This window comes from Passer domesticus, chromosome 5 (assembly GCF_036417665.1).
Source record: "Passer domesticus isolate bPasDom1 chromosome 5, bPasDom1.hap1, whole genome shotgun sequence".
NCBI classification, from domain to species: domain Eukaryota; kingdom Metazoa; phylum Chordata; class Aves; order Passeriformes; family Passeridae; genus Passer; species Passer domesticus.
The window spans coordinates 80,602,942-80,622,675 of NC_087478.1; the positions used below are offsets into that span (position 1 = coordinate 80,602,942).

At 44.3% G+C, this 19,734-nt stretch overlaps 1 protein-coding gene and 1 long non-coding RNA gene across 23 annotated transcripts in view; one reads left to right on the plus strand and one right to left on the minus strand.

The window, feature by feature from the left end:
• Nucleotides 1-19,734, minus strand: part of LOC135301142 (uncharacterized) — a 34,857-nt gene that overhangs the window by 14,671 nt on the left and 452 nt on the right. The gene's annotated exons all lie outside the window — the stretch shown is intronic.
• Nucleotides 19,144-19,734, plus strand: part of PLEKHA5 (pleckstrin homology domain containing A5) — a 157,354-nt gene continuing 156,763 nt past the window's right edge. For 12 of the 22 annotated variants that reach the window (XM_064421401.1, XM_064421400.1, XM_064421417.1 and 9 more), the window contains exons 1-2: nucleotides 19,152-19,357; nucleotides 19,481-19,557. In XM_064421401.1, the coding sequence (XP_064277471.1) occupies nucleotides 19,269-19,357; nucleotides 19,481-19,557 (166 nt within the window). In that variant the 5' untranslated portion in view covers nucleotides 19,152-19,268. Of the gene's footprint in view, nucleotides 19,358-19,480; nucleotides 19,558-19,734 lie in introns of all 22 variants that reach the window. The other 10 variants (XR_010362876.1, XM_064421399.1, XM_064421402.1 and 7 more) reach the window with 5 other exon arrangements.

The window sequence follows — 19,734 nt, forward strand, 5'->3', positions numbered from 1 at the left end:
GAGCAGCAGTGAATGACAGCTAGGGACTGGTTTTCCACATGAGGCAGAGCCCATGTTTACCTCAAAGCACTTGGATCTCCAGCACAGCCCAGTTTCTGTGTTATTGCAGCCACTGGCTCATGTATGAAAAGCCTGCTGGGGATACTGGAGATGCACTGACAGCCAATGCCCCCAGAAGCAGGCAGACAGCACAGTCTTAAAATAAATGACTAAATATGAAAACATCTTAGGATGTCAAGAGTGAGAACCCCAGACTGCTGATGGTGTACAGAAGAAAAGAGAGGTGGACAGAAACAGAGAAGAAGAAATACCAGAGCACTGGCCAACACAGAAGCAGGGCTTACTGGAAAAAAAAAACCTGTTCTGCAAGGTAAATAGAGAACAGGGAATTCCTTCCCTCCTAAATAAGCTATATAGGAGAGAGCTCTGTGCCACACACCCCTCTTATTTTCAGTGGGGATTCACAGAGAGCCACAAACAGGCTGCCCTGTCATATACGATCTTTAATAATCTCTCTCACATAAACACGTGCAGTAAAGCAAGGGAATGATTGCAGCTTGTTCCCCAATAAAACATGGAGGTTTAGGGCCCACAGTCTGCAGTCAATTTCCAGACTTTGCAAAGGTGAAGTGAGACCTGAATATTTTTTCTCATTCCTAAATTATTACTGGCTCAAATGTCCTGAATACAGATTAGAAGAATTACCTGATTGTATTAACCTAGGGAAAGAGTTGAATAAAAACCTACGATCATATTTCAGTAAAATAGTCTCCATTAGAGAGCAAAATCTCCTCCATCTCCCTCTCTCTCATATATTTATATGCAGCATGCAATTCCTTTTCTAACCCAGTTTTGGAGCACTTGAATAAAACTGAATATTGTCAACTCAGTCTGAAAGATGATAAAGTCACCTAGGACTCATCTCCTAGGACAGCAATAAACCAGCCCTCCTGCCAGTCTCAGACCCATAACATGCCTGCATTTAATGTTTGCCCTGTTCCGTTTGAAATGTTAATCATGCCTATGTAAATTCTGGCACACTGAAACTCAGTTCATATTAACTTCAGGTTACCTGATTTAGATACGGAAAAGGACAACCATTTATCCTCTGCTTTCTAAAGATCAAAGCAGCCTGTCCCTAAAATATGCCCCCTAACATGCAAATGAATCTTAATGTCTCTAATTAGATTATAACTCGAGGGTGCTTTCTGCTGTTGAAATGAAGTGTTGCTGTGTCACAGGCTCAATACACTCCAAGGATCTGATCTGCTCAGCAGTCATAGCCACACTTCATACCCCGGTCTATGACGTGCCTCCCCTCGCTGGTTTTATACCAAAAAATCCAAATCTGCTTTTCTGGCACCTCCTCCTCAGCCCTGACACTGATGGCAGTGTGGAAACGCTCAGGGAATAGAGACTCCCCCACCAGGGTTTCTGTGGCTCCTTGGCGCAACGTGCTCAGCAGCAACCGTGCACGACGAGCTTTAGAGGCTCCACCGACCTGCTGATGAGTGAGAAATTAATTCACACTTCAAGCTTATTCTCCACTGCTTTCACAGGGAGATGATTGTGTCATGGTGGTTATCTGCCTTTAAAATCCCAGTGGTGGGAAACCCTTATGCTTCCTCTGAGAGGTAGCAAAGGGAGGTCAGCGCTACATCATCACTCAAAGTGCTCCACCTGCTATGCTGCACAGGAAAACAAGAATTTGCTGTCCACACAAAGATTTAAAGCAAAAATACAGGGTAGTCATCACATAGGAAAACTCTTTGTTTGACTGGGAAAGAAAAGCCTTAGTCACCAGACACAAATATACGTGTTTAAAAATAAAAGGTGTGGTTGGAGACTGGACCAGCACTCCCATTTCCACAGGGAATGCTGCAAACTCAACCAAAAGCTACTTGGTAAGCAGGAGGTGAGAACAGCAAACGTGGAGAGATGTCTGAATGTTTGTTACAAATGCAGCCCTTCCTCAGGCTCGTGAATCATTTCTTAACTGATCCTGATTTCTTTAAGTACACTTGTTGATATGCTACAGGCTATATCAGTGAAGCAACATTGCCAGGAAGCAAATATCATTGTGAGTTATGTGCACAAGAAATGGAAAATCTGACCCATCTCTCTCCCTCCTGTCTTATTGTATCAAAATATTATATTGTGAGGTTGCTGGGGTTCTTGTCGGTATGTTTCTGTATTTTGATGGCAGTTTTATAAATGGTGGTCTCTTAAATTATTCCTCTGTAAGCACTGGAGTTTTTATTTGGGCCTCTTTAAGTTAATATTAAAATCAATATGAATGTTTTTCAGCTCATTTGAGAGAATTAATTTAATCCATTTGGATTTTCTGGAAATGCAGAGTTTATGCATAAGGCTACTTTTTTTTTGCTTTTTTTTTTTTCCTTTTTTTTTTTTCCCACAAACACTGGATGGCACAAGAGCAGCGAATGGCCTGGGTTGAAAGGGACCTTAAAGATCACCCATCATCCAGACCTAATCCCCTGCAGGGATGGGCAGGCACATCTTCCACTAGAACAGGTTCATGCTAATGAATAAGAACTGGGGGGAACAAATTAAGAACCTTAAGACAAGTGACTATTTTCAAGAATATCTGACCCTTGCCCAAAGATCCTTGGACAACAAATACTTGGGGCTGCATGTGTGATGAAATAAACTGGGAATGCCTCTTTTTCATCATGGTTAAAAATCAGCTGTTCATTAAAATAAAATAAGTGGTAATTCCAAGGTCAGCTTGGAACTTTCACCGTGTGTTTTTCTAAATCCTTTGTTCAGCACAGATTTCTAGGAGGAGAAAGATGTGCCAAATGGACTTGAGGACTTTTGCTGGCAGCCTGCAAGTTTCACACCCAAATCTGTGATGTGCAAATGCCAACATTCTTGAGCAATCACCTGAGCATCAGACCTGGGTTGGAGGATTTGACCACTGGATTTTGTAATGGTTGAATGAGATGAGAACAGGAGTCACGGAGTTAATCCAAAGGTGCCAGAGGGCAGGGAGAAGGGTCCTCAGGTGGGGCTCAGCTGGACCCCCTCAGTCTGTGGGGACAAGAGCTGGGGCACTGCTCAGCTTCAAGAGCACTGTTCTGAAGAAGGTAATGAAAGGGGACGTCAGCAGAGTCCCTAAACAAAACAAAAGTTGCAAGTCTAGGAATTAGAGAGAAGCCAAAGGCTGTGGAGGATGCTCCCTGGAGAAACTCTGAGCTTCCTTCATGAGGAGCTGGCAGAGAATTAGAGAAGCTGAAGTCTTGCAGCAAAGGTGACCTCATCTTTCAGCTGGAATGGTCAGAAGAATCCGGCTCATACCAGACCTAACAAAGCAGAGCTTCCCAAAAGGAAAATTTTTCCATGTGAGTCATGCTTCTGCAAGAGCTTGGAACCTCTCAGTGTCGACAGTGTGCAAGGAATGGGAAAGCAGATGGATGAGGCCATGCCTCAGCCCTACACACAGATATGTAAACTTAAAGAGAAACACCCCAAAAATGTCATAAGCCCGTGGTAATAACCACATGGATTTAGATGTAAAAATTCTAGGTCGTTCTACAAATCTCTCACTGAGGGAACCCTGCATGCTCCTCACCCCTGAATTCCACTGAAAATACAGTCGAGTCATGCCAAATGTGGTCAGCATTATGGGATCTACAGGTCTAATCCACCTCCTTGCAACAGGAGTGACACTGCACTCCCCCTGGGTACTGCAAGTTGGTTCAGGTGCATTTCAGACCAAGCATTTTAACTTCTGGTCCTCCTCAAACCAGTCACACTCATGTCATGATGAAAAACCATAGTGGAAGAGGAGAGCTAAGCTTCATATATAACAAAAATGGGACATGATAAGGGTTGTTCTGGGGTTTTTTGAGTTTTCTTTTTTTGCTTTGATCTTTTACTGAAAGAGATCTACTGTGTAATTTTGTTATGAATAACCTCCCATGACTCTATTTAAGCAGCACAGTTTGCTCTAAAAATCTACACATGTGCTTCTAACACTATCTTAAAGCAATGTTGGATCAGATGTAGCTGAAACTGGAAAAAGTAATTTTTTCTGGAATGTCAGAACAAACACAGAACACTGAGTTTTTTTATTCTGAGGTTAAATTGATTTTTGGTTCCAGTGGGTTAAATATTACTGAATTTATTCTTATTCTAGCAACATGCATAGTCTCTAATGGTACTGGACACTTGGTGATCCTGACAAGGTTAGAATTTGGATCCATTTATGTAGCCAGTGATGTGTGATAAAGATGAAGCATTTGGGGTTTGTTTTCTAGATGTTCAGTAAGTCATTTCCAACTGCATTTGTTTGAGCCAAACAGAAAAACTTCTTTTTCAACAGGAGTGAATTTATTAGCCAGATTTTTTTTCTAATTTATGTCTTGAAACGTGAATGTTTGTAGTCCACAGGAGCCTGAGGCTTTACTTGTGAATAAATTATTTGTAATACCCTGATTTATTGTGGTGTTTTGGGGCCACTTCCTTCTGCCTGAGTGGCACCAATTAGGGTCAATAGCATCTGCCCAAGGTAGTTTCACTTCTGGTCACTTGGCCCTATAAAATATAACATGCAGCTCTGGAAATATCAGACAGACAGACCTTAATTTTAATTCTGAAGACAGACCTTTCATTTTATGCTTGCATCAAGCAGGAAACATTAGACATAATGCATGAATATCAAAGTGCTATGCTTTTTTTCCACAGAAAGCTGATCTAAATGAGTTTAAGGTCTCTGAAACTGTCCTGTGTTAGTCATCCAGAGACAGTGATTTAAAATTCATTACATTATCCTGGGTTAGAAGATATTTGGACATGTAAGTGATTTGGTACAGCTTTAGAAAATGGACCTAAAATGTCAGGTGAAAAATCCATGATTTGGTCTCCACTTTGTCAAATTTGGTCACCAACAGGTGACTCTGGAGTTAGCATCTTTCTCAGTGGATCACAGACTGGAGACCTGGAACTGAAAACCAAAAATAAATAAAATATGTTCCAAATGGCACTAAAGGCTCAGTTTCCCCTGTAATTTAGGGGACTGTGGTTAGTCTGCTTTAGCTTTGATCTGCTGTGTAATTGTTCTCTATCACACGTGTGCTCCTGGGACCAGCTGGTTCCTGGCAAGCTTGAAAATCAGGCAATTTATTTTGGTAACTAGGTATGGACATAGGAGCCCAGCTTCAGAGATCTATTTTCCTTGCTGATGAATCACTGCTGGGCAGCATCCTGCCAGCAGCACAAACACCATACTGAAAATTAAGAGCTTTTAGCCAAAACAGGGCTTCACCAATATCACGTATTGCAATATTGATTTCAATTTCTTTATGGATGAGATTCTTTCAGCATTATTGCCTGCTTTGTATATTTAGGGAAGGAAATAACTACAACATTTCCATTTCAGAAAAACAGCTTTGTGGCTTACTCACTGCTGAAATCCATTAAGAGACTCTGCAGGGTGGGGAAAGAGGTTGGTTTTTTTTGTCTTTAGCTTGTATTTTATAGCTGTGTGACAGAGTCTGAGTCTGTTTGTGCGGTCAAGGCCATCCACCTGCCTGCTGCATTTTGTCCTAGGTTCTTTATATCTGCATCCCTTGTGGAAATCATAAAGCACTTACTTTCAAAAGCACAGACACAGTAAAAATGTGCTGAACACTTTTGTCAGTGAGAGGGAGGTCATTGCCAACCTGGCGGAGTTGGCTCATTCCCCCAGCTCCACCCAGCTTTGTGCCAGCTTTTTCAGCCCTGCATCCCTAACTGGTTCCAGTCAGCCCACTGGTGCTGAAACTGCTCTTGTTGTAAGGTCAGCAAAGGCCTCGGGTTTTGTTTGCTGGGCTTTTTTCAGTGATTTAAGCTCTTTCCTGTTGTGTTATTGCGTAACTGCAGCTCTTGACAGAACACGTGTCCCTGTGCCTGCCCTCCCTGGGAAGTGCTCAGCTCAAAAAGAAAGTTGCCAAGTTGCAGTAACAGCATTCTGGTACTGTGGGGAAAAATTTGTTCAGTAATTTTGGATTCCACCACGCCACTAAATGCATTGAAAGTCTTTTTTTTTTTTTTTTTTTACAACAGAAACAAACCATAGCGAATACTCAGCAAGCTGTTCAAAAGTTTGTGTCATTAGAAAGACTTTCATTTCCACTGGAACATAATGCTGGGTTGGGTTTGTTTGTGTGTTTGCAGCACTTGAAATACGTGACAGGCTTCTGGTTTTCCTCTTCATTTGCTGTTACTTCTTAAACACAGTTGTTAAATGTTACAAAGACGCCCTGTTTTCTTCAGCTGCTGAGGCACATGGTGAATAGATCTTTTTGGTGAACAAATTATGCATTACTTTCATTTGAGAGTCCCTACAGGTCTTGGCACACAGAGAATCTGTTGCAAAGAAACAAAATAAAAGTATTTTAAAATATAATTCTCATGATTCTGCTTATAAGTTATACATCTCAAGGATTGACACACTTCTCATTTCCTCTTCAGATTTTATAGTTTTGTTTCCCTCTAAGCAAGGCAAGGTTGTCTTTTTAGACCTAGACTTTTAGACCATGTTGTATACATTTTGTTCAGCTTTTTGTTCCCTGTCAGAGATTATGCTGGTAACCTGGTCCTCACCAGGCTGATTCTTTCTAAAGAAATGTTTAAGGGATGTGACTGTAAACACCAGGGCTGCAGTCAGCACTGATGCTTTTGCAGGAAAGCATTTGCCAGATGTTTCTTGTGTCACTTTTTTGGGGGTTTTGGCTTTGGGTAACAAATAACCTGACAAAATATGACAGGCTGAATGTCATTCCACAAACATAGCTGTGTTCTGTGATGTCTATGGAAGGAGCTGGGTTTTTACTTAAGCAGTACTGATCCAATATTTCCTGTTTTGGAAAGACTACAGTGCCTTCATAGTGAAAAGCAATGAAGAGCTGTGACACCAAAGGAAGTGGTGAATTATCTCAGTTGTACTTTGTTCCTTTTTTTCTAATCCTGGGTATACCTGTGAAATCCATTTATTTATAGATTCCCCTCTATCACCAGCATAACCAAGCTCTCCTTCTACATCAAACTCTTTCATTGATGGCAATCACAGTAAAAGTAGCTGATAATTTCTCATATTTTTCTTGGAACATTTTCTTTCCCTTCCCTAGTTTCCCTAGGAACTGGCTGTAACAACTTCTATCTGCAGTATAGCAATTCAGCACATGTCCAAAACTCAATCAGGTCTCTTTCAGGTCTGCAACTGAACAGACTTGGCTTGGGTGTTTAGGTTGGTTTGGGGTTTGTTTTTGTTGGGTTTTTTTGAGGGTTTCCCTTTATTTTTCTTTTGTCATTGTTGATTGGTTGGTAGGTTGCTGTTTTGGTTTTTTTTTTTCCAGTGACAACTGCTCCAAACCCAATTTTATCTTTTTTCCACTTACATTTTTTTCCTCAATATTGGCAGGTCCCTAGGAGCTGCCAATCAACATCTAGCATAGCTTTACTGGGTGAACATGGGTTTATATTTAATGGGTGAATACAGTCTTTTCAGACATATGACAGACACATTTGAACCCTTTTGGAGCAACTCTCCCTTGAACAACTATTCCAGAAACAATCTGAATTTTCAGCCATTCAGACTTTACTACAATATGGAGATGTCTATCCCACTATGTTGTCTCCTGTGGGAACATGGAAGCGGCTCCTGTGGGAACATGGAAGCATCTCCTGATTTCAGTCCCCTTTGGGTGGTTCCTTGGATTTTTACCTATTTTTTAAGCTATTTTTAGCATGTCTGTGCAATGTGGTTACATACAGTTGCCTTTCTTTCTCTCTTTTCTTTCTTTTTCTTTCTTCCTTTCTTCTTTTCTTTCTCTCTCTCTCTTTCTTTATTTCTTTCTTTCTGTCTTTCTCTCTTTCTGTCTTTCTTCTTCCTTTCTTGTGCTGGATGCAGCCTATAACCCCAGCCTCTTCTACACTTCATTATTCCCCTCTTTCACAAAGGTATTGTGCTGTGAGCATTTCTATTGCACTACAATTATTATTACACTGGAACTCTGACTTATTTCTTTCACTTCTATTTTTCTACCTCATAGCATTACTGGAAATGTTGTATTTTCTGCTGGTGGTATAAACAGCAGTGCTGGTTTACACGATCTTTTCACTGGTGGTCAACAACATGGAAGAAATTGTTCCCTGGGATAGCTGGACTAGTAAAACATTTTCTTTCACAATCACATAAACTGAACCGCTCTTGTTAAAAAAACATCCTTTCTTCTGCTGGTTTTTCTGTTGCAGCAGGCAATCTTTGTAAGTGGTGCTAGACACAAACCCTGCCTCTCATCAAGAAGAAATCAAGCACATCTTTTCCTCTGCAAACCTCCACCTTTCTCACATGAATAAAGGGACAATTGCAGTGTCCCATCTCCTACCACACACCTTAGGGCATCTCTCTGATAAGGGCTCCTTTGCAGGCAGGTTAACACACCCAGGAGGGTTTGCACAACTCCTCTAGCAGGGTGGCCGTGTGGCAGGGAGCTCCTCTGCTGCAGCTCCTCCTGAAGCTCCAGCAGCCCTTGGGCCTCTGGCTGCTGCTGCTCACTCCTGGTTTTGATTGAGCAGGGTTGCTTCATTTGTCAGAGCTTTTGCAATCCCCTCTGCAGTTGTCTTTGTTATTTAAAAGCCCTTCCCCCTGCCCTTGCTGAGGAATTCTGCTTTTCTTTCATTGTCATTTCCAAAGATTCAGGATTACTTAATTTCCTTCTGTTTCAGAGTGCTGCTGGTTTTCTTTCAAGCTTTTCCCAGCAGCCTGATCTCACAGAGATTTTCTTATACTCTTCCTAGTAAGACAATAGTATTCTTTTTTTGTTTGTTTGTTTCATGATGTTTCAGGAATAATGACAAAGCTTGGAGAAGTTAACCTTTTCAACATGCAAGTCTGACACATTTCTCCTTGACCTCTCTAAAACCTGAAAAATTAAAAAAGTTACATGTTTAACGTTCTCAGTAGCTTGGTTGATGGAATTAACATGAGCATGCTGAAATATCATGAAGAAAGCAAAACAAACAGGGCTTATCTGGAGAAATAAAGCAGCTGATCTAGCAGAGGAGCAGAGATTTCAGTGCAGAAAATGAAATCATCAGCTCTGGGAAGCAAAAATGGAAAGCCAGGAGCCAGTTGTAACGGAAGGCTGAGTACAAGAGAGAGAAGAATGGTGTCACATGGACATTAAACATAGAAAATGAGTGGGCAGGGAGGAAAAAAAAGAAGTGATAGTCAGAGCAGACTGGAGGGAGGGAAGCCTCGTTATTCACAGCACGAATTTGGATCCTCTGGGGACCAGCTGGAGGAGCAGGGCTCTGCAGAAATGATCACCAGAGAGCACAGGTGCACAGCCAGCCTTGGAGAGAAGATGCAGCTTTGGGGGAAGCCAGGCACAGGGGACAGGTGATCCTGTCACAGCTTTTACCTGTTCCTGTCCTCTGGAGAAGCAGCAGAAATGTAAATGGAGGAACAGAGAGGCTGAGTTAAAGGGCAACACCAGGAAAGGCAAGGATAACGAGGAGGAAGGAGGGTTCAAGGCAGAATGGCCCATTTCGGAGGAAGATAAAAAAGAAGTTGGGAAAGGAAGGCAAAATGAGAAAGCAGCAGAACAACAAGGCAGAAAGGAAACAGAATCAGAAAATCATACAATTGTTGAGGTTGGGAAAGGCAAGATATTCTACATATGCAGAAATCTGTATAAAAAATTGAGATGAAAATTCCTCAATACAGAAAAATATTACTTCAGAAAACTAAAAGCATAAGGATAAAAGGAAACTACTACAAATCAAGCTGGCTTAACCTTTGCTACAAGCTGGGATAGATGGAAATGGCTGGGGGAAAAAAGAGATGCATTAACAGCAATATTTAAGCAGGGAGTTACAGCCTCTGTGTGATGTGTGAACCACTAAGTGTTCAATGAAAGATAACCTTGTTTTCAGCTAATACAATCCTACCACCCAGGGCTCCTGCCTCCTTTCTCTGGAGAAGAGAAATCCACAAAAATAAAAATGAAGGTTGGGAACCATTTGAACGACAATAGGATATGAGGAAACATAAAGTATGACTGAACTACACAAACATAAAACCAAGCAGAGATGAGCACTGAGATGATAGCAAGACAAATGGCAGTGGGTTTCTGGCTACAACAAAGTGACCCATTGCCTGAGAGGCTGGAACACTCCCCAGTTCAGCAACTGCTGTCTCTGATACTTGGTGACAGAATCTGGCTCAGTGGAATATTTTTAGTCTCTCCTTCACAAATTCCTTCCTCTCTTGTATCTTTGTGACTTATATATATATATATGCATATGACCCTTTTTTTGTATGAGAGATGCCTTTTTTATCACTAATCTGGCGTTTTCTTTGATGCAACTTAACATGCAGCAGAGTACAAACAAAAGATGACATGGAGGAAAAAAAAGACCAGAAGGAGTGGTAAGGGAAGAACACTGTAGAGGAGAAACTAAAAAAAAGTTCAAAGCATATTAAATTCTCCTGAAATGGAGGATATGGTTGAAGTAGATTCAATAAAATAACACAATTTTTCTTTAAAAAGGAGACAGGGCTGATGAAAAGAAAGATGAATTAAGGTAACTCTGAGTACTGCAGGACCAGAAGCAGCAGATTGCAAATTGGAAATCCTGTGCTATAGAGATTTGAGAAAATATTGTGCTCTTGGAAAGGCTGAAATATTTGAGGCATGGCCACTGTATAACTGAAACCAAGAGGAAATCTTTCCAGATACTTATAATGTTTGGAAGTACTGTTGATTATGTAATTTTCAAAATCAAATCTGAGATGAGAATACTATGGGGACCAAGAGACCCTCAGAAAAGGGTTGCTGGAAGCACACAGCTTTAGCTTGCTAAAGACTGAGAATTGGCTGCAGAACAGAGCCAGATCTGATTACAAGTTTTGGAAATGAAACCAGCTGATACTACAGAACCTCATCACAAAACGAAGAAGCAGAACAGGTCTGAATAGTCAGAGGTGAAGTCTAAAAACTGCAATCAGCCAGCACGGAGTTTCATGAAGCAATGGAAGAAAATGATTGGAAGAAAATGCACAGTTAAATTCACAAGAATGAAAACATCTTGTAAAAGCTTCCCATGAGTGACTACAGTTGTCTCCAAAAGAAATACTCTGTATGGGAGGTTCTTTGTGGGAACTGTCCAAATGGCAGCTGTGTTTCAGGTGGGATTTGTCTCCTGTGACTCCAGCAGTTTCTCTCCTCCTGCCTGGGAAGGAATCCCAGCACTGTTAACAGAGTCAGTGTAGCCAGAACAGCTCAAGGTGTGACTCAAGTGAGTGCATATAGGTCCCTACATCAGAAAAAGAACTGCTCCATAGTCTATATTAACTATATTAACTATATTAACTATATTGACTAGCCACTGGTGTTGTAAGTGAGGCCTTGAAAGACAGCTTCCTTTTCTCAGGAAAATCCAGCCCCAGCACCTGAAATTCAATGAGTTTGAGCTGGACACAGTTCTGCAAGCCAAGTTTCAGCAACATTTTTTTCAGCTGAATAACTATTCAGCATGAGTAGGTAAAACTCATGTCATGCAGTGAACAAAATACTCTTACTGTGAGTAAAATGTAAATCAGATGTAAAGGAAACAAATGTGAAAGAACAAAAGTCAGCCTTACCTCCCATTGGGAGAGCTGAAACTATGGAAGAACAGCAGCTCATGAAGATAAAATGAAAGAGATGTGCACAGAAAAGCTGAAGTACACAAAAATACAACAAAATAAGAATAGAATTTCTAGTAAATAGACCAGGCCAGAAAGAGCCTGCTAAGATGATAAAAGGTGAGTGCTGTTAACAGCAAAACAAGCCTTGAAACAGATACCAGCCCATATCTAAATATAGTCAAGGGAATTTTAGATCAACAAGTTAAGATATGGCTTGGATTTGCTTATGATGCTGGGAAAATTACAGGCTAAAAATAGATCACTTTTCTTGTTGTTCTGCTGTAAGACTATTAAAGAACATCACTGGTAATCTTATGTCTAGTCCATAAAGACTGACACACGTATTACACCAACTGTGGTAATTACAGAAAATGGCCCATGATTTGATTAAGATGTTAAATGGCTTGCAAAAATAGTATCACTTAAAGCACTTCGTGGCCAAGGTATCCACAACATAATGATTATATGGAAAATGTCATCCAGACTGCAACAAGGGTGCCTAGTAAAATCTCAAGGGTGAAATGCAGTATTATTTCACCCTGCTCTGGAAAAAGACTGTCAGTTGATGAAAGTTTAATGGGAATTGCTTAAAATTCATTATATAGTTGGTATTAAATACAAACATGCTGCAAATTCTTACTAGCCCCACTGGAAAAAAAAAAAAAAAGGGGGAAGGAATGCATGTGAGGAAAGGTATGAAAAAAGCCACATTAAAGCCCACATAAATAAAGCCCTCTCAGCCACAGGGCCCTGTATATCTCACATAATGCAAACCACAGGTGAAGGCCTTCCAGATATTCCCCATGAAGCTCCAGATATTCCACATGAAGCTCGCTCCTATTTGTTCAAGCAATTACTGAACAAATAAAGGCAATTCTCAGGAGGAACTCAGGTCATCTTCTGCTTCTTCCAGAGCAGAGAAAGCTTCTTTGTCTCCTACAGTTTGAAACAGAGCAGGTTTTTGAGCAACTGGACAGCAGCAGTGAAGATAACTGTGTGAAGAAAAGCAGATGCTGAAGTCCACCAGATCCTGAACAGATCTGTGAAACAGAGAAGCCAGCTGTGAGACAGGGAATTATTTGTGTTGTACTGGGTATGATTTCCTTATAGATTACTCAAATGAGAGGGTTGTTTGAAAGATGAAATACCCTGGCTTAAGTCAAATGTAGCTAGCAACTGCCAGTGAGAGCAAAAGTAGGATATTGAGATCACTGTGTTTCCCTCACAAATTTTCTTTCCTTCTTAATACTATTTTAAACTAATCCTGGCAATAAACATGATTTTAAAATGTCATTTTTAACGCTGTGTGAAAGTCACAGGCAACCATCGTTATGAGGCTTGGGGGCTTCCTAAGCAAGAAGGCTGTGAAATGGTGTGAAAATGAAGAAAAGAAGGTTCCAGAAAAGTAGCTGTTCATCTTGAAAAGCAGCATCTTCAATCCTTTTTGAGACATTGAGACATATCCTATGATAATAGGATCAGTAAAAGAAACCTGAAGGTCCCAAAGGTGGCATCCATCATTTCAGGCTGGAAGACTCATCATGTAACTCATCATGGCATGGACCATACAGTGAGTGAGCCTCTGAAAAGAGGCTTGCAATTAAAAATTGTTCTCTGTTCAAAACTGCACTGAATGGGCAAGATGATTCTGGCAAGATGATGCTGGTTCAGAGAATAATAAGCCCTTTTGCTTTCCTGATGTTGTCTGCCAGGGAAAGGCAAATCTCTCACTTTGGCTTTGGAGTTTGTTTTGTGTTAGTCTCACTGAATGTTTCAAAGAAAATGGCCTCATATTAGGATTCACTGCCATGAAGGAAAAAAAATCCTACACAGCACAGCTAGACCTGGAAGTCATTAATTGCAGATAAAAAAAATAGTTTTGAAATGAGAACAACTGCTTTTCCTGTCAAGAACAGATTGCAAAACTTATTAAACTGTAAGATACCACTCTGCTTCTACTGCCTGAGTAGTGCACAGGCTTTGGTTGTGTGTCTCACAGTGTGTGAGGATATCTGGTGCTGATGGCAGGCAGGGTAATGACCCAGTGCTGGTTCAGTCACACTGATGATTTGCACTAACCCAGAAGAGGACTCCTGTGCCACTGGTACCAATGACCCTCCAAAAAACCTCCAGCCTCCAGAGCTACCAGATGGGAGCCCTGGACATTCCTCAGGCTCTCCATTTGGAGCAAAGCAGAGGCTCCATTCTACCAAGAATGTCTGCAGAGGTTGTGCTCAACAGCTTTTTTCCTCTTTCTTATTTCCTCTGACCCAGGCTAATTGCTTCTTTCATCTGCACAGAGATATCCTGACTCCAGAGAATGTCAATTAGTGGATTTGTTGATTTTTTCCCCCCTCCTCATCACTGAGAAATGTAGCCTAAAGGAGTGGTTCTACTCTTCTCACCCCATGTGTTGCATCTACTTATCAAGTGACCTCAGGACGTGTTAGATCAGCTTATTGATCTGATAGGAAACTAATTATTTGAGAGGATTTGTGATTTATGTTCTATCAGCTCAGCAAACCCATGTAATTCACCATGGACTGCAAGGTGGTACAAAGGCAAGAAAAATGAATGTTTAGGGATGGGGTGAAAAGGAACCAACCCACCCTTCAGAAGTACCTCCCTGGTGAGAATGTGTAGTATAAAACTGCACCTCCAGCAATGGTCTTTCCTCACTTTTCAAGGGTTCTATTGTCTCACTAGTTAAACAACATAAAAGATGTAAAGTCACAGACTCCATGAAACAACCTCATCCAATTTGATTCATGTTGACAGAACACACACAGAATCAATAGTGATGAACACAGTTCTGTGGAGAGGTTTTAGCTGAACTGTCTGCACTGGGATGGGGCAGCCCCGCTGTAGGGACAGACTGGGGTCTGGAACTGATGCCTTGGGAGGGCTGACCTAGAACAGAGACTGGACAGAGTTAAAGAATAAAGCAGGGATTGATTCAAAGGATCTCCTCCATGGATGCACCTTGGGCAGCACCAGAGCCCAGCCAGGGCTGCACCCAGGATGAACCCAAATGGTCCCAAAATGCACGAGCGCTGCCGGGGTCTCTCCCTGGGCTCAGCTCTGCTCCATGTGCACATTGCAGTTCAGTGTCCAATCCCAGCTGCAGCCCCTGCAGTCCCATCCTGCTTGTTTTTCTCTCTTCTATCCACTGTTGTTTTTTCTTTTTTGGGCCTGAAGCTTGTAATTGTCCTTGGTTCTCAAGCTGGAAAAGAATTGTTTTGTCTAACTAAGCTGTGAAGAGAACCTACTAACATTAACTATGAAGCTCAAAGCCATACACCAAGGCAGCACAGAACCTGAAAAATATGAGAACTAAAACTTAAGGCATCATTTCTCCCCTTTAGAGGCTTGACAAGGCCTTTACCTTGTTGAGTCTCTATCCTAAATATCTACTAATAATAGGTATTTAATAACAGACAAGTATCTAACAATAGTAAATAACTAACAATAGTAAACATCTAACAACAGATAAATATCTAATAGTAAATAAATACCTACCAACAAACAAGTGGAGAGCAGTGCCATGGAAAGGGACCTGGGGGTGCTGGTGGAGGGCAAGCTGGACACGAGGCAGCAGTGCCCTGGCAGCCAGGAGGGACATCCCTGTCCTGGGGGCACCAGGCACAGCATCACCAGGCAAGGATTGTCCCCTCTGCTCGGGGCTGGGGCAGTCTCACCTCGAGTGCTGGGGACAGTTCTGGGTGCCACAATGTAAAAAAGACATTGAGAGTGTCCAAAGGAGGGCACGAGGAGAGTGAAGGGCATTGAGGGGAAGCCGTGTGAGGAGCAGCTGAGGGCACTGGGTCTGTTCAGCCTGGAGAAGAGACTGAGGGGAGACCCCAGCGCAGTCACAACATCCTCATGAGGGGAGGAGGAGGAACAGGCACTGATCTCCTCACTCCCATGAGCAGTGGCAGGACCCAAGGGAATGGCCTGCAGTTGCATCAGGGGAGGGTTAGGTTGGATATCAGGAAAAGGTGTTCCACCTGCAGGATGGCTGGGCACTGGAACAGGCTCCCCACAGAAGTGGTCACAGCACGAAGCCTGACAGAGCTGAAGAAAGGTTTGGAAAACTACCTCAGGCACTCTGTGTAAGGCCAGGAGTTGGACACTGATGACCCTTGTGGGTCTCTTCCAGCTCTGGATGTTCTGTGATTCTCTGAGTGCAGTCCACTCCCTGCTTCAGAGGCTTTGTCAGAGCCCTTTTCTCCTGGCTCATCATGTTTGTTGTCACCCCAAACCTGTTGGGAGAGGTGTGGATGGAATTCTCCGAGTCTTATTCAATGACTGTTCTCTCAACGCTGTTTTTAATTAATCTCATTTAAAGGGACTCATTGTTTTGTGGGCAGGGTTCCTTTGCCCCAGGAATTTTAAGTATTTTGATTATGAATATATTATTGAGCCAAAATTATTTTCCTAAAACATCAATGGTCTTACTTCTCCCTTAGTACTCCCTGGCCCTGAGGGAGTTGCTAGGAAAGGTTCTGTCATGTGGAGGTGAAAGAGGAAGGGAAGAAGCTTGGGTCAGTATGGAGAAACTGAATTTTTCCCACAAAAAATCTCAGTGGAGCTGGGTTTTTACCTCATCCCAAGCTCCCAGTGGTGGGGGGCCAATCTCCTGATGGGAGGGCTCTGTCTCTCAGATTAACCCTGCCCCACATCCTCTTCCCATGAGTGCAGCAGATAAATCAGGCCATGCCTGCAGAGAGCAGAGAACAGATGTGCCAGTGGTGGTCACCACCCCAGCAGCCTGCCTTCAGCTCTTCTGGGAAAACAAAACCAACTCATCGGCCAGATGGGAGCACTGTGACGGCTTTCTCTGAGCTTTGTAAGCCACACTGACCAGTTTCACACTTGGAATCATTAGTTCATTTTTATAGTAAAAAAGAATGATGTGAAAGGTACAATATGTAGTGTCTTGAATTATGCATGCAGTTTTTATGGTGATATAAACTCCTTTCAAAGAAGAGTTTTACTCCCCTTAGTGATAAACCCTTTTTTTTTCTAAATGTTTTTCCTGAGTCCCTCTTTTAAGAGCATTCATGCACTTATCTGAGTGTAGAAAATATATACCATTAGTGAACCTTGCAAAACACTCCATGTGTGATTTGTTTTGATCAAACTTTTAGACCAACTTTGAAGCAAAAGTTTTAACTGTGGAACACAGAGCAGCCTTCAGAAAGAAAAACTGCCAGCACCAGCCTGCACAAATGATGCAGATGTGGTTTCCCTCATACCCTTTGTTCCAAAAAATGGTAAAAGTTCGGGCTCCCAGAAACCACTGGGAGTTCAGGGTGCACAGCACCTGGCAGGGTGAGCATCTGCAAATACATTTTATTTGATGGCTACTTAACATAAAGCACTTGAACCCCTGAACCAAATGTCCCTGAGTGAAACAGAACCAAGGTCTTCCATCCCTCCCTGGCTGAGCTTCCTATTCATGAGCCCAGCAAGTCATGCCACCACCCTAAAGCCCAATAATTATATTTGCAAAATCATGTGAGGGGGAGGAGGAGCACCTTCAATATACTCATAGAATAGTCTCAGCTTCAGAACAGCTCATGGCTTGGAGCAATAAAGCATCTTCCTGGGAATAGAGTGGCATGGTTTTGAACACCCTTCATCCTTGAGGCTGAACGTGTTCCCTGTAGTGCTCGTGGTGATGACTCTGCTGCCAGCCTGTTTGCTGTGAGTTATTCAGAAACAAAACTCGTAAGTCTTTCTTAGGTGTGGCCTGAACAGGGTCAATTTATCCAGCCTAAATGGCATTTGGGGCAATAATGAATTGCCAGAGATTTCAGCCAGGTTTGGGCATATTTTAAGCACCATGGTCCTGGTTTTACCAAGATGACAGCAATTCTAAGCACAAGCAAAGCAGAAAAAGGCAGCAAAGCAAGGGACTGGCAGAACTTAGTTGCCTAAGGAAGCCATTTGGCAAAGCACATGCTGGGCTTGGGCAGGATTTATGCACCTAAATTTTACCTAAATACCTAATTTATGGATCTAGGCCAGTATAAGTCAAGCTGTGCTGCATGCACTTCTCTGCTAGGGAAAAAAAAAAAAAAAAAAGATTCTGGTGGAAGGTATCCACTGCTCTGGGGATTAAGAGCACTTGCTCTGTGCTTTACTTAGGCTGCATGGGGAAATATGAGGACATGACCACTCCCACCTCAGCAGCCCAAAACGCACACGATTTCCCCCTCGCTGTTGCCAGGCAGCTTCCCACAGCCCCTCGCAGGAAGAGCCATTACTCACTTTGCTCATCATCTAAGGGCTCTTGCTCTCGGGAGAGAAGGGAACTGTTTACAGAATGGCTGGTGTTTCCCCCAGAGCACTGCTCCTCCAGCAGTCCATAAATCTCAGGTGCTGTCAGCGCTGAGTGGAAATGAAAGGTATTGCTGGACAGGGAGGGATTCTTATCTTGCATTCAGTTACTTAAAGGTATCTCTAGATCTTTTCACATTCATTGCTCTTGGTGTCAGGAATATCTTGTGTGGGACAACAGGGATTTGAAGTTTTGACCACATGGCACGATGGGGACCAAACCACAAAACAGCTCGTCTGTCCAATTTTATTTTTCCCGAGGTGTTCAGAATGGGAGAGGGGACAAAGCTGCCTGTCAGCTGCGAATCACAGATGTTTTGTGGACACAGGAATGCTGCGAGACTTCCCAGCCTCGGAGCTTATTCAGAAAGTGGGGTTTTTTGCAAGGCAAGGTTCTCTTAGAAATATCACGGTTTAGTAATTGACATTTGTCCTGTGTGACTTAGATCGAAGGGGTGGATGGCTGTGCATAAGCGCACATGCAATGGGGTTACTCCGGTGAATCAAACTACACACGCTGGCACAGAGAGTCATTTCTGCAGCCGGGGATTGTACCTGGATTACTGCCACCCCCCGAAACACGGAAAACGCGCATCCACGCCGCATCCCAGGCACGGCATGGGGCACACAGCACATCAGGCTCGCACGGAAGGGAACACACGCCATCCCTTTGCACCGTGAGCACCAACCCTTTCCACACGCAATTCCAAAACCGCCCGGAGCGCAGGGCGCGAGGAGAGCGCGCTCAGCGGCGGAGGAAATAGGACAGAACTTTCAATTTCCTTTGTCCTTACGGACGCGATCAGCGGCTGCCAGCGGCGGAGCCGAGCATTTCGGAGCGAGCGGGGCCGGGACGAGCGACCCCGGGGCCGGGCGCGCCCGCCTCGCTCGGTCCCTCCCTCCCTGCCCCCGGCACGGCCGCTGCACATCGGATCCCGCCCCCGTCCCCGCGGGACGGCCCCGGCCGCCTCCCGCCGCTCCCTCCATCGCCGCTCCCTCCCTCTCCCCCTCAGCGCCCGCCGGAACCGCCCCCGCCGGCCGGGCGCGCCCCCGCGGCCCGCGCGCCCCCGCGGCGGGGCGGGGCGGGCGCTGCGCCCTCCCCTCCCCAAGGTGTTGGCGGCGGCGGCGGGGACGCGCTCGCCGCTCGTGCCCGCGCCGCCCCCCCGGCCGCGCTCCCCTCGGCTCTGCCCGGCTCTCGCTCCCCGGCTGCGGCGGCTCGGCCATGGCGGAGCTGAGCGCCGAGCGGCTGCGGGCGCTGCCAGGCAGCTGGAGTTACGGGATCAGCCAGGGCGGCCGCGTCTTCTTCATCAAGTGAGCGGGGCCGGGCCGGGAGGGGCGTGCGGGGAAGGGAAGGAGAGGAGAGGGGAGAGGGGGGGGAGCAGGGGGCGGCGGGGCTGCGCCTGCCTGACTCGGTCCGTGTGTCCGTCCCCGCAGCGAGGAGGCGAAGAGCACGACCTGGCTGCACCCGCTCACCGGCGAGGCCGTGATCACCGGGCACCGCCGCAGCGCAGGTAGGACCCTGCCCGGAGCCCAGCCCGAGCCCTGCCCCGAGCCCTGGCCCAGCCCCAGCCCAGCCCGGAGCCCCCGGCTCGGCCGCCCCAGCCGCCGCCGGGCTCGGCCCGCGGTGCCCGCAGCCCCCGGGCAGGTCCCGGCCGCGCTTTGCCCGCACTTGGCGCGGGTGTTCCCGC